At 49.0% G+C, this 15,130-nt stretch overlaps 1 protein-coding gene across 1 annotated transcript in view; it reads right to left on the reverse strand.

The window, feature by feature from the left end:
• Positions 1-5,463: 5,463 nt before the first annotated feature.
• The window catches only part of CDCP1 (CUB domain containing protein 1), a 59,328-nt gene continuing 49,661 nt past the window's right edge, over positions 5,464-15,130 (reverse strand). Inside the window, exons 5-9 of the mRNA XM_047771829.1 lie at positions 14,703-14,924; positions 13,028-13,408; positions 11,275-11,640; positions 8,662-8,749; positions 5,464-6,316 (exon numbers count right to left, since the gene is read on the reverse strand). Coding sequence (XP_047627785.1) covers positions 5,884-6,316; positions 8,662-8,749; positions 11,275-11,640; positions 13,028-13,408; positions 14,703-14,924 — 1,490 coding nt within the window. The 3' untranslated portion in view covers positions 5,464-5,883. The remainder of the gene's footprint in view (positions 6,317-8,661; positions 8,750-11,274; positions 11,641-13,027; positions 13,409-14,702; positions 14,925-15,130) is intronic.

Raw genomic sequence — 15,130 nt, forward strand, 5'->3', positions numbered from 1 at the left:
CTTGTGGTCTTCCATTCCCCCCCAATTTGTATGTTAAAACCTACTGCATGGGAGTTCCTGTCGTGGTGCAGTGGTTAACGAATCCGACTAGGAACCATGAGGTTGCGGGTTCCGTCCCTGCCCTTGCTTAGTGGGTTAACGATCCGGCGTTGCCGTGAGCTGTGGTGTAGGTTGCAGACACGGCTTGGATCCCACGTTGCTGTGGCTCTGGCGTAGGCTAGTGGCTACAGCTCCGATTTGACCCCTAGCCTGGGAACCTCCATATGCCGAGGGAGCAGCCCAAGAAATAGCAAAAAAACCACAAAAAAAACCAAACCAAACCAAAACAAAACAAAAAAACCTAATGCATGAAAAGACATTCAACATCACTAATTATTAGAGAAATGCAAATTAAAATTACCGTGAGGTACCATCTTATACCAGCCAGAATGGCCGTCATCAAAAAGTCTACAAACAATAAATGCTGGAGAGGGTATGGAGAAAAGGGAACTTATATTTTTGGTGGGAATGTAAATTGGTGCAACCACTATGGAAAACAGTATGGATGTTCCCATCATGGCTCAGCAGAAATGAATCTGACCAGCATCCATGAGGATACAGGCTCAATCCCTGGCCTTGCTCAGTAGATTAAGGATCTGGTGTTGCCATGAGCTGTGGTATAGGTCGCAGACATGGCTTGGATCCGGCATTGCCATGGCTGTGGCATAGGCCAGTGGCTATAGCTCCAATTCAACCCCTAGCCTGGGAAGCTCCGTATGCCACAGGTGCATCCCTAAAAAGACAAAAAGAAAAGAAAACAGTGTGGAGATTCCTCAGAAAACTAAAAATAGAATTACCATTTGATCCAGCAATCCTACTCCTGGGCATCTATCCAGAGAAAACCATGACTTGAAAAGATACATGTATCCCAATGTTCATTGCAGCTCTGTATACAATAGCTAAGACATGGAAGCAACCTAAATGTCCATTAGCAGAGGAATAGATAAAGAAGATGTGGTGTAAATACACAACAGAATTTTACTCAGCCATAAAAATAAATGAAATAATGCCATTTGCAACAACATGGATGGACATAGAAATTATCATACTAAGTGAAGTTAGTCAGACACTGAGACACAAACATCATATGCTATCACTTATATGTGGAATCTAAAAAAAGGATACATTGAACTTCCTTGCAGAGCAGAAACTGACTCACGGACCTTGAAAAACTTATGGTTGCCAATGGAGACAGGTTGTTGGGGGAGGGATGGGCTGAGGGTTTGGGTTGGAAATGTAAAATTGGGTTATAATGATGGTTGTAGAACTATAGATATAATAAAATTCATTGAGTTAAAGAAAAAGACCCTAATCCCCATGTGATGGTATAAAGAGGTGGGGCCTTTGGGAGGTGATTAGGTCTTGAGGGTGGAACCCTCATGATTGGGATTAGTGCCCTTATGTAAGAAGGCCTTCAGAGCACTCTAGCTCCTTCTTCCTAGTGAGGACACAGGGAGAATATGGCCATCTAAGAGGAAGAAAGCTCTCACCAGGCACTTACCTGCTAGAACTCTCATCTTGAATTTCTCAGCCTCCAGAACTGTTCAGAAATACATTCCCATTGCTTATAAGCCACCAAGTTTATGGTATTTTGTTACAGCAGCTGGAAAGGAGTAAACAACTAATTGTTGCTGGGCCCATCAAAGGCTGATATGAGATAAAGTTTGTAAAACTCCTCACACAGAGTATTTGCCTGGTATCCAGCTCCTTCCCTCCATCTGGCAGCCTCAAGTATGACACTTGCCTCAAGTTATCAGTGCAGTACAGCATGTGTCTCTATTCTGACAAATGTTACAGACGTTATTTCTAGGGCACCCGCTCTGTTGGGCAATGTGAGGCTGATGAACTAAGTACAAAACACGGGCTCCTCCCTGTGAGAAAATTACCACCTTGTTAGGCAAAAGACATGCAAGAACAGACTTATTTTCTTAATGGCTGTACTCATGGCATATGGAAGTTCCTGGGCAACGCTGGATCCTTTTTAACCCACTGTACGGGGCTGGAAATTGAACCTGGGCCTCCACAGCGACCTGAGCTGCTGCAGTTGGATTCTTAACTCACTGCACCACAGTGGGAACTCCAAGTACAAACTTCTAAGTAATGAAACTAACGAACCTACTCATGCAGAATGTTAGGACCATAAGGACTGTGGGCTTTTAAGAGGGAGGGCTCATGGAGCTGGAGGCCTTCCCGGAAGAAGAGGTGGGCTCTGTGGTTAACTTTGAAATCTTGTTGGGTTTTTATCGATAGGAAGGGCAGCTTTTGGCCAGGAGTTGTCCAAGAGTGGCACAAAGATATGGGAAGGGGTGCCCGTGATGCACCCTGAGGATTTTGAGCACCCTGAGCTCCACCTGTTGGGGTGGAGCTCTGAGGTTGTGGCTTGAATGGTGGGAGAGAGGTCTAGAGAGGTAAGGAGGGCCAGGTGGCAAACTGGAGGTGCCACACTGCAGTAGGGGAGCAGTGTTTTCTCCTCCAAGTTCATGGCTGGTGGTGCGGGCCCACTTGCAGCTTCCCTCTCCCACCACCCTCCCATTGCTTTCATTCTGGTGGCTGGTGATCTGCACTGGGCTTACAGCAGTCAGTGGCAAGGGTGGCCCCTATGGGGGTCAGGTCCTGAGAGAGTCACACAGAGGAGGCTCGGGTTGCCTCAGCAAGAACAGAACAGAAGGAACTCTGGCCTCTAAGTCACCCATTGGCAGCCCAAAGCCTGGCTTTCTGGACCATAAACACATAGAGAAGATGGTATCTGCTGAGCCCATGTTGAACCTGTCACAGGAAAAACTTGGAAATATGGGTCTCAGCTGAACCAGGGGACAAGTAGCCAAAGCATTTAAACAAACTTGACACCTTTCTTTTTTCCTGTATATTTGTTTATTTAAAAAAGTGTAGGAAATGAATAAAATGCTATCTAAAAACTATCTACAACAAATAAATTATTTCCAGTGAGGCACTCCAGATCCACACGAACCAGTCCTAACCCTGACCAAGGTTATGTCCCATGACTTGTGTTTTTCTCCCCTTGACTCTTCCCTGAGTTGTCTCCCTCCCGTGCAGAATGCCTGCAGCATTGATCAGCCCTGTCTGAGCCGGGCTTTGTCACAGGTACGGAGGATGGGCGTGAGGGCAGCCTGGCTGTGGCAGACTCAGCGCGGAGGGCACAGGGCTGGCACAAGCTGGGCTTCAAGAAATGTGTTTGGTGTCCAGTGACTCTGAAACATTTTACAGAAGTGGGGCCTGGGCTTTAAAGAAGAGCTGGGGGTACCTTGGGCTGGCTCCTTCATGGAGGCAAGTCTGCAGAAAACATGAGATCCACCTGAGCTCTGAGGAAGACTGCAACTTGGCCTGGAGTTCTGAGCGCTTGGTTAAAAGAAAATGGCCATGGGGGACCTTGTGTGTGAAGGTGATGTGTATGATGAGAGCCACACTTTGCGGTGGGATGCAGAGCGCTGACTGAGGGATGCTCAGAGGAGGCCAGGAGGTTGGAGAAGGCAGAAGGCCAGGGCCCCAATGGTGATTACAAATAATGACACAATTTCAGCGGAGGGAAGGAAGCCACGACCCTCCTCTGGCCCCCAGCATCTCAGGGCAAGAGCTTGGGGGTCCCTGGGCAGAGGCAGCCTTTCAGAAGTGAAGGAATCACAGGCAGCAGCAAGGACATAATCGAAAAAGCCAACCATACTCTTCTTTTTGGAGGGAGATCAGGAGACCCTGAATGTACACCATTTAGGGGATTGCAAAACTCCTTTTCACAGAGGCAAAGTAGCAGGTGGACAAGTCTGGGCAGTGTGTTTCTGAGGTGAAGTCACTGAACACAACAACATGCATCTATTTTTTAAAGGAGGTTCTGCCACAGAAATATTGACCTTGGGACTGTGCTGACAAGCTATCCTGCAATCACTCTCCTCCCAGCTGAGAGAAGGGGCCATAAAGGCAAACGCCCACAGGAGCTGGGTTGGTAATTAGTATAAAAGAACGTGGACTGTGTGTAAAAAAACTTTCCTGATGCATACACCAGCCTCAAGGCTATAGGGGTTTTTTTTTGCTTGTTTGGTTTTTTTTTTTTTTTTTTTTTTTGCTATGTCTGTGGCACACAGAAGTTCCCAGGCTGGGGGTCAAGCTTGCATGACAGCAGGGACCAGAGCTACAGCAGTGACAACACTGGATCCTTAACTGCTAGGCCACCAGGGAACTCTCAAGGCCTCTCATATTTGATATGAGATACGAGTCCCAAACTTTCTATTTCATTATGAGAGAAGCCACCTCGCAGGGCGCTGACCCACAGCAACAGAGGTTCAGCCTCAGTGAGGGAGGCAACAGGGTGTGGGGAGGGTTGCTGTGAGCTCCCTCTAAAGACGAGCTGCGTTTCAACTCCAGCCAGCTGTTGCTTGGTGAGAATGTGAGAATCTTCTGATCTGGATTTTTCTGTAAATATTTTATAATGTTAAATGGTGACCGATTCTTTAAAAAGCTGCTGCAGGCTAAATAGAACACACTGGTAGGACGGATCATTTTGCAGTCTCTCCTGCAGGGGCAGGAAGGTGTGGCAGGCAGAATTAGAGGTCCATGTCCTAACCACCAGAGCCTGTGAATATGTTACCCTACAGGACAAAGGGACTTTTCAGTGTGATTAAAGATCTTGAGATGGGGGTGGGGATTACCCTGGCTTATCCAGGCGGGTTTTATAAGTGAAAGTTCCTTGTCAATAAAAGAGGGAAGCAAAAGTGTCACATTGCCACCATTAGAGGCAAGGCATGTGAGAAGCCTCAAAAAGCTGGAAAAGGCAAGGAAACAGATTCTCCCCTGGAGGCTCCAGAAGGAGAAAAGCTCTACTAACATGCTGATTCAGCTCAGTGAGACCCATTCTGCACTTCTGATCTCCAGAACACTAAGACAGGAATTGTGTTGTTTTAAGCCACCATGTTTGCGGCAATTTGTTGCAGTAGCATATTAAGAGCAACCTAATTTGTGGCACATGAGGAAACTAATATGGGTGGCCACTCTCTGGTTTATTTTTAAACATTTTAAGAGAATTAAAATACTCTGTAAATTTCTGTTTAAATGTCAAAGCATCCCCTCAGCTGCGAGAGCCGCACATGGCAACTCAAGGAAATTTCTCTTATTTCTAGGTCAAAGGACAGTGGGACGCAAGATGGATTTCTGCAGTGGGATAACCAGATTCAGAGAGAGAACCAGAAAGTCTCTTATCAAAGCAGATGTGTGTCAGGGTCCTCAAAGACACACCCTTCTCTGGCTGGACAGACGGCAAATTATTCCTACCTCCCAGGGGACGAGCACATGTTTATCTAGTGGTCAGGAGAAGTCAGAATCCAGCCATCTAACCATTTAGCATGAGTTGTTACTATGTCAGGTGAAAAGAGCTACATGGCTATCCACTTGACTTCTTAAATACACGGGACCACCAAATAAATAATAATAATAATAAAAAGCACATTAACATTTTCATCCAGGGGACCCCAATGAAAGCGGGACCTCAGGTGGGCTCCAAGGGATCAGAATTGTCAACCAGAAGCAGTCTAAATCCAAACTCAAATCCAGGGCTCGCTGGGACCCTGTCTTGGGCGACTCAGCCTCTCCCTTCTCATCCCGAGCTGGTTTCAACCCCATCCTGAGTTTAGAAAGACATGCACTGTGACGGCTGTATCCAGATCACAATTCATCATTCTCAATATCTCAACATCGGAATGAGTCCACTTGGAAATCAGAAGTTGGAGGTGCCTCCTGCTGTCCTTCCATGTCATTCCTCTCCTTTGGGGTTTCTTTTTGGGAACCCTAAAGGGCATCTCCGTGCCCTGCTTTATGCAAAGTCTCTGGGGCAGGTCCAAGTTATTCCCCAGGCTCCGTGGGCTCGTGGGCGTCCAGCAAGGGGGTGTCAGTGTTCCCATTGCTTATATTCCCATCTTTGGGGTGGGAGAAGGTATACGGTTCGCTCTCAGACTCAGGAGGGAAGCCAGGGGATGGCTCCTCTGCGGTCAACTTTGTAGTCGGGGCCCTGGAGCATATGGGGGGTGGGGAGGGTGGGCGGTCCCCTGTGGGGCCCTGGAAGGGCCGGTAGGTGTCCACCTCAGGTTGGAGGAAGGACCCGTTGGCATCCTGCAGCAGGTGCCCATACACCATGGTGTCATCGATGACGGCATACACATGGGAGTCATTGTCCTTCCGTCTCTTCTGAAACTTTTTTGGCTGCATCGGCATCTGGGTATTGACGTTACCATTGTAGATACCCACAGCCGGGCCCTTGGTGATCTTCTTTTTCCTACTGAGAAAGGGAAAAAGACAGAGTCAGGGAGAAAACGATCTTAGAGGTGCGTCATTTGTACCTCCCGCCTGGAGCGTAGATCCCTCAGGGTTCTGACCGTGTCTCCCCCAAGGCCCTTAAATCACTTGGCGTTTGACGCTGAAACTGCTGCCCCCAGCGGAAAGCTATCAGCTACTGTCTCCAGCTTCCAAAGTGGAAACAGGCAGAGAGTGGTCTACAGGGGGCACTGTTAACACTACCTGGGTCTGAATTCGAGTCCATGCCCGTGTGGTATCCAAGGGTGGAGGTATCTGACATACCCCCTTTCCTACCAGAAACAGGAGGTGCGCCAAACCGGATGAGGTTGTCAACAGGCACAGATGTGCCCTGGCCAACCTTCTACCATCTCTGAGTTCTTTCCTGTAGCTAATACTTCCTCTCACTCCTGCATGGGTACAAGCTAAGGCTGTCTAGATTCTAAATAATAACATATAGGACTCAGGATGGGAGGCTGTATCTTAGTTTTTAGCTGCAGGTGGGGACAGCTGGATTCAGCATTAGCAGAGGGATCTGGTCCTTTGAGCAGGAACCACGGACAGAGGAGAGCCACAAAGAAGACAAAAGTGAGACTGGGGAGCCCGAGTTCCTCCATGATGCCATTAACGTTCGGTTTTTCAATGTTCTTTGGTACTTGGACGAAACGGGCATTAGCACTCCCTGCCTTGGAAAACAAAGCCTCGCCCTGTACCTCCACGAGTCAAAACCAGGGGATGCTGACTTTCTAGCTGACCGGAGACTCAAACGGAGGGCATTAGCTCAATTAACATAATGGACCACAAAATGCACCGCTGGTGGTTCACTAATTGTGAGCCTGTATTTTTCTGAAATAAAAATAAATCAAGTACATGCCACTTATAAAACTGGGTTCTCTGGCCAGGATGACTGGCTCCACAGGCTCCAGCCTGAAGCTCTGCAATGATGCCCCTCCCACGTGCTCCTGCAGGGCCCTGTTGTCCCTACCAAGCTCTTCTCATGCTGTCCTGACACTGCCTCCTTATTCGCCTGCCTCTTTAGTCCCTTTATCCCCACAGGCAGCAGGAGAAGAGACCATGTCTTGTGTATTCCTAGCACCTTGCCCGGTTCCTAGAGCCCAGGAGACCCTCAGGAAATACATGCTTAATAAACCAGTTCAGTGGTGCTGTTGGTCCTCCTACCCCAACCTGGAGACAGACAAGCCCTATGCAAACCTGCTAGCCAGTGGCCTTCCCCACAGCAAGGCTGGGGATGGTAATTCTCAGACCTGGGGCACTTTAGAGATGGAAGCACATGCTACCCGCCCCCTCCTCGCCTATCTCACTCCTGATGAGGAAGCTGGGCCCAGTGTCCATGCCATCTGGGTGGGATACACCATGCTACCCAGACAGAAGGGTTTCTAGAGAGAAACAATGCGATGATATTTTGTTAAAAGAAGTCCTATCCCCTCATGCGAGATGTGTACACCCCCTTCCACAGAGAGGAGGCCTTCCCTGGACCTGCCATGGGCAGGCCCGTGCTCATCAGCAGAGACAGTTCTAGACAGTTTCACTGCTGATCAAGAATTTCAATGGTCGGCTCACGGCCCCAGTTAATAAAGAAAAAAAAATTTTTTTTTTAGCTTTTTGAAAAGGAAAATAGATGTCCCCCCTCCCTCATGGCTTTAATCAGAAAGATGAGCAGAAGCGATTAAATCTGGTAGCAGCATGTACTCTGTCTGAAAAGGTCAACACTTTCATAAAACAGAAGCCGTCATCCTGAGGGGGTGGAAGGTGAGACCGAGTCAGTCAACTGGCTCTTCCTTCCTCTTGCCCACAGGGCAGGGTTTTGGGTGCTTGTCTGGAGTCCAATAAACAAGCATAAAACAGACAGTTTGTCTGAGAAACTGGAGAACGAGCTGGGCAGCGTGCGTGTGTTTTCCTCAAGGTGACAGGGAGCGGGTTCAGAGGCCTGGTCTGGAGGGGCCTATATGAGCGTTTTTCCTGCTAAGGTCATCCCTGTGAGGACCACAGTCTAATGAGCAGGCAGTAAATCATTCACAGGCTGTGAATTAACTTGTGCTGGGGCTGGTGGGTACAAACTGCAGGATAAAATGTCACCACCCCCGTAGTTTTGTTTCGTTTTTTTTCTTTTTCTGAAAGGTAGGTCCCCCACCCCACCACCCCCCACAACACCTTCCAGGCATAATCCACATCCAACAATATTATTTAACGTTGATCTCTGGGGCAGAAATGGAAAATGAGGAGAAAAGTCAATAATTAATGACAGGTCTGGTCTGTGTGAGGTAAGGAGGCCTCAGGTCAGGTGAAGACAGTTTGAGAAATTCCACCTACTTCTTCTTCACAAAACAAATGATGAGTCCGAGGGCAGACAGCAGTAAGGCGCCACCTCCCACCACTGCGATGATGATGACAGTCAGGTCTGTGAGCAGAGACACAAGGGAGGGAGATGAGGAGATGTGTGGGGTGAGGCTGGTGATGAACCTGAGTAGATGGCTGCCATCCATTCCTTCCCTCCCCATATGCACATGCCTGTCCTCACAGGAAGGGGAATCTGCTTCCTTTCCTTTTTTTTTTTTTTTTTTTTTAGAGCCACACCCTTAGCATATGGAAGTCCCCAGGTTAGGGGTCCAATTGTAGCTGTAACCACCAGCCTACACCACAGCCACAGCAACACCAGATCCGAGTTGCATCTTCGACCTATGCCACAGCTTGGGCAATGCCGGATCCTTAACCCACTGAGTGGGGCCAGGGATCGAACCCGCATCCTCATGGATACTAGACGGGAATTCCTTTCCTCTTGAATATGGGCTGTGCTGGTTGTGGGCCTAACTTTTTAGAAACCTGGCAGCTTGTGGCACTTTCTCTCTGAGGCAAAGCCAGCCACCGTGGGAGAAATCTGACTATGCTGGGACCACCACGTGGTGAGGAAGCCCAAGGAGCCATGTGGAGACTCCATGAGAAAAGCAAACCAAGGCTTCCAGCTTCGAAACTGAGCAACAAATGAACCATCCCATCCTCCCTCTGGCTGGTCAAGGGAATTGGCTGAGGCCCCGGGTATCTCAGAGCAGAGATGAGACACCTGCTACGCCCTGTCGAAACTCCTGACCCATGGAATTGTGAGCAAACAGTGATCATCTACGCCACTACAGCTTGGGATAGTTTGTTATGCAGGGAAAGACAATAAAGACAAACTGGGGGACCTACCAGAGCTACTCCTGGCCTATCCCATGTGCTCCCCCAATCGCCACAGCCAGTGTTGGAGGAGAGAAGAGCACAGCAGTGTAGAGAAAGCAGGGAGTCAAAAGTCAGAAGTGAAGAAGTTAAGGAGAGGTGTTTCATAGGTGCTGTCCTTCTCCTACAGTTGTACAAAGGAGAAGAAAACAAATCAGAGAAAGGGCCCTGCACCAAATAGGGATTTAGAATTTCTGGCTTGTTCAACAAGAAAACAAAAGGTGAGGTTGAGAAAATAGGAATAGAAATAAATGACAGAAAATGAATGGAAGAGAGGAAGAAAACCCATGAGCAAATCGGAGAGTGTGGGAGAGCTTTTCACTTGTGGCTTCTGGTTCCCATTGATTCTTTTGCTGCTAACCAGCCGTATGGCTTTGGGCAGACCGCACTCTCTCTGACCGCCAGAAAGGGAGGGGCCGTGGAAACAACCTCCATGGTCCCTTCTGGTTCCAACACTCGAAATGCTCTGTGACTATCTTGGAATAAAGGGCAAACATGGCCCCACCACAGACCGCCCTGCCACACATGCATTTTCTGGCCTGAATCTCTTCTGGACATAAAGGCAAAATCTTCACTGCGGCTCTGAGGCCCAAGCTCGAGGGCATTCATACATTCCAATGTATCAATGAACTAAATAAAAAATGCCAGGGGAGTTCCCATTGTGGCGCAGTGGTTAACGAATCCGACTAGGAACCATGAGGTTGCGGGTTCGGTCCCTGCCCTTGCTCAGTGGGTTAACGATCCGGCGTTGCTGTGAGCTGTGGTGTAGGTTGCAGACGCGGCTCGGATCCCGCGTTGCTGTGGCTCTGGCGTAGGCCGGTGGCTACAGCTCCGATTGGACCCCTAGCCTGGGAACCTCCATGTGCCGAGGGAGCGGTCCTAGAAAAGACAAAAAAACAAAAACAAAAACAACAACAACAAAAATGCCAGCACCTTGTGTCTGTGTCACACTTTCCAGGTTTCCACATGTTAATCACCAACCCTGAATCTCCAGTGATACTTTTATGGGGTAGTTATGATCATCTACCCTCTACAGAGGAAGATCAGAAGAGTAGAGAGACGTTCCTTATGTCAGAGAGAGATTAATAGTAGACTGACTAAAAAAATGCTCTAATTCTCCCCCTGTCCCTGAACTGTGTTCTTTACTGTGTGACTCTGCAGGTCCTCCCATCAAGAGGTGGAATCTATTTGTCCACCCCTTGAATCTGGGCAGGTCAAAAGAATGCTGTCAAAGATATGGGTGTGAGTCCCCAACCTAGGTATCATGCACGCTTCCCCCGGCCTCTCTTGGATCTCACTGCCTTTGCCATGGGAACAAGCCCATGCTGGAGGAAAAGAGACCATGTGGGTGAGAGCCAAGGAAGCCAAGTTATCCTGAGTGATCTTGGCTGGGCCCAAGACATGTGAGAGTGCCCAGCCAATGTCACCAAAGTCCTCTGGCTAACCTGTAGCTCCCTGCAGGTGCTTGAACAAATGAACCCTGACAAGCCCAGCTCACACTAGAATTGCCCAGCCAACATGTAAACAATAATGAATGGCTGTTTTTAAGCCACTGAGTTCTGGTGTGGTTTGTTATGCAGCATTACAGATGCAATAGCTGACTAATACATGGACAATCAGCTCAAATCCACGCCTTTCAACTCGCCCTCCAGGCTTGCTCCTAACCCCTCAGCTGCCAATTTGCTGTCCACCATCATCCCTGAAAAACCTTACCTGTAGTCCTTGGGCTAAGCGAGACCCAGAAGAGTAGGTCCAGCTGCTTCCCGCTCGCAGGGCTGCAGTTGGAGATGTTGACCCAGAAGCTGTGATGGTGGAAGCTTGGCTTGGGCAGCACCTCCTCCTCCAGGCTGAAGATCTCCTCAGCCCGGGCCCGTTGTTCCTGGATGATCATGAAGGCACGCCCTGTCTGGCAGACCACACCGGTGCGCTCCTTGAGGAAGGTCAGGCAGGCCACCTGGTCGCGGGGCACGCTGATGTTCCAGGACACTGAGGCGAGGGATGGCAGGCCCCGGTCCCAGTTAGGGGTCCTCAGGTAGACCTTGCTTTTTGTGTCTGGGGTCACTGTGAAAACACCTTCCTCTGCAGGCGAGGAAAGAGAATCCCCTTAGACGTTGTTTACTCAGTCACAGTGGAGAGAACAGGAGGGTGGAGGAGATGATGGCACACCGTCCAGACTGGTGCCATCCCACAGAGCTTCCTGCCACATGGACAGGCTCTGGATCTGCTCTGGTCAAGAGGAGCCACAGCAGCACGTGTCTGATGGAGTCTAGGAATGTGGTTGGTGTGACTGAGGGACTGAAGTTCTGATTTTGTTGACTATTAGTATTAATTTTGTTGACTATTAGTATAAACTTAATTGGCACATGGAGCCAGTGGCTAACACATTGGTCAGCATTAGGATTAGAGTCTCAGATTAAGTTCTCAGGCCTTTTGAAAAAAAATCAACCAACCAACCAACCAACCACAAAACAGCCTAGTTTGCCAAGCCAGGGGTTATCTCAGAAATCTCTTCCAGAAAGGCTCTCAACGTAGCCAATATCCACCTAATGCCCTGTAACACACTGGGACTGGCATATACCAATTTCTGTTTCAGAGACTTAGAACGCTTCAGGTTTCTGAGAAGAATTCTAGAATTTCAGAGCTGAAAGGGCCCCTAACATGTCAACGAATCTACCCTTTACCTTCAGGTGAGATAAAACCCCAACACTCCACACTAGGGAGGGTTTGTCTTATTTTCAAAGGCTCCATAACCTTGGAGACACCAGGCAACCTGGACTGACCTAAATCTCACAGCCACAGATTCTTCTCCCTCCCACTCATGCCTCTGAGAACAAAAGTACAGAGTAAACCTCGAAATAAGTCTTGGTCAACTTAAAAGGGAACCAAGCAATTTGCAATGGTGACTGTGACTTTTAAAATCAACCATGTGGAGCTCACCGATGTGACTGATTTAAACCTCATTTATTGCCTCAGAAGATTGCATGCCAGCCTCCCAGGAGGGGTCTGCTCCACGTGCAGAAGGCACTGGACAGTCAGCTCTCTCCCAGGTTTCCTTCCTTGGTGCCCTCTGAACTGCATTCTGTATTGTCAAAGCAGAATCATAAAAAATGTCTGCACAAGGATTTTTATGTTACCACCTTAAGAATCCAGGACTTGGAATATTTGGTTAGTTCTTATTTATGCCTGTTTCCAAAAAAGCCTTGAACCTGATTATTTGTTCTGCTGCCTACCAATCATCACCTCCCACTGTCAGAGCCTTGTTTTTGACTCCTGGAATTTTCCACACGAGGTTAATGGAAAGTCAGGATTAGGACTCATCATCTTGTGTGAGGGCCAGCCCACTTAGCTGTCCTTTCTCTTCAAATTGACAACTTAATTAAGACGATCATTAAACCCAAATAAGTGCACAACAAGAAAGGCTTAAGAGGGGACACGGAGATGGGGAGAAAGAGAAAGACTGCCTTACCTTTGAAGTGGGGGATAAAGGACACAGTCAGGTTCTGCCTGGAGGCCTCTTGCTGGAAGTTGGGGGCAAAGGTGCGGAGGGTCACTGAGACGTTCTGCTTCACCTGAATCTGCTCGATGGAGCCTCCAGAGCAGAAGAAGCCAAAGTAAAGCTCCTGGCCTGGGACGGCGCTGGCCAGGAGGTAGCTGAAGCTGGTGTTGCAGGCCCTCTCATGTGTGTGCTGCTGCAGCTTCTGGGCTGGCACCAGGGCCAGGCTGAGGCTGTCCTTGGGCACCAGTAGCTTCCAGGAGAAGTCATGCAGCTGCACAGGCAGCTGGAGGATGTACCACGGTACCTGGAGCGAGTAGGACTTCCTGTGGCAGTAGCGGTGGTCCATGCAGGCTGGAAAAGAGGGGCTCATGGTACCCAGGTTGGGCAGAGACAAGAGGTGCCTCCTCCCCAGCTCTCAAGTCAGCCTGAGGCTTTCCTGCTTTTCCCTTTGGTCTCTCTTATCCCCCTCTGTCCTACACTCCTGCCTCCTCGATGCTCCTTTCCTTGCTTCCCTCCTGCTCTCTTGCATTTTTACTTTCCTCTAAACCAGCAGACCAACTTCTAGGGAGCAGTCAGGGTTGGAAATTTTCTCTTCTTGTTTGCTCAAGTTCTCATGTAAGACAGCCTGTGTCTTAGATGTTAGGTGCCACGAGGGCAGGGTACAGGTTTTTAACTCCACCCAGCCCTGCTGCCCAGCATCCCGGTCTGCAGGGAGGCAGTTCTGTGGAGTGGTAAGAGTAGGGAGTGGAGTGGGGCTGGGGAGGACTCAGCTGGTGTTTCAGCTCTGCTGCTTCCTAACGGGCGGGACTTGGGCAGGCTGTTTCACCTCTCATGGCCTTGGCTACTGCCTCAGTAAAGATGCTAAAAGTAGCCACATCAGAGATGATGGTGGCCCAGGAGCAAGGTGACTACTGGTTTTGCTGTTCCCCATTGATCATACATTGACTAGCACACATAAGTTCAAGGGAAAAAAAAAAAAAAAGAAAAAGCCAAAAGTTCTTAATCTCCAGGCTCGGTCTCACACAAGAGAAGACAAGTGGAGCATGGAGACAGGGGGTGTGCAGATGGGGGGAGGCTGGGGAAGGCTACAAGGACTTCACAAGAGGGAGACTGGAGGCTGGGTGGGGGAGATGCCAGCATGGGCCCGGAGGGAATGCCATGCACTCCTAAAAGATGCATGTTCCCTCCCAGGCTGCTGGTCCCAAAGCAGGTGCAGCTCCACCTTCATCTGTGCTGCTGCTTCTTCTTCGTTTTTTGTTTTTGCTTTTTAGGGCTGTACCTGTGGCATATGAAAGTTTCCAGGATAGCGGTCTAATCGGAGCTGCAGCTGCCACAGCCACAGCAATGTGGGATCCAAGCTGTGTCTGCAATCTACACCACAGCTCAAGGCAACGCTGGACCTTAACCCACTGAGCAAGGCCAGGGATCAAGCCCACACCTCCATGAATACTAGTTGGGTTCTTAACCTACTGAACCACAATAGGAACTCCCATCTGTGCTTCTTGGTTTCCCTGTTCACCCTGCACTTCTGTGGGCATTTCTGATCATGCTATTTACAATCCGCTCAGTGGACCCCACTAACCCCGGGCAGGAAGGGGAGGGCTGCCAAGGCTCAGGAGAGCACACTGAAGGTGTGGGGGCGTACTTATGGTTTTCTCAGCATTGATCCACAGGCGTGTCAGATCATCACAAAGGAAGGAGATCTTGTGTTTGGAGCCAGATGTCAGGGTGAGGTTAGTGCTGCAGGTCCGAGAGTCCAGACACACGAAGCAGCCAGGGACAAACTTGCGGCTCTGTTTGCTGAGCCGTGGCTCAATGGTCAGCGACATGGCTTGCTCGTTACTCAAGTCAACCACGTAGGTTTTATCTGGAGCCACAAATAGAAAATAGGCATGAAGAACAGATCAGCAACAACCCTGTGAGACAGCAAAAATGAGCACAAAACCTTTCATGGCTGGGGAATGCTGGGAAATTTTATTATAAAGATGACATTGGACCTAATCAAACTGACAAGCTTTTGAACAGCAAAGGAAACCAAAAAGAAAACAAAAAGACAACTTACAGAATGGGAGA

This window comes from Phacochoerus africanus, chromosome 1 (assembly GCF_016906955.1).
Source record: "Phacochoerus africanus isolate WHEZ1 chromosome 1, ROS_Pafr_v1, whole genome shotgun sequence".
Classification (NCBI taxonomy): Eukaryota; Metazoa; Chordata; class Mammalia; order Artiodactyla; family Suidae; genus Phacochoerus; species Phacochoerus africanus.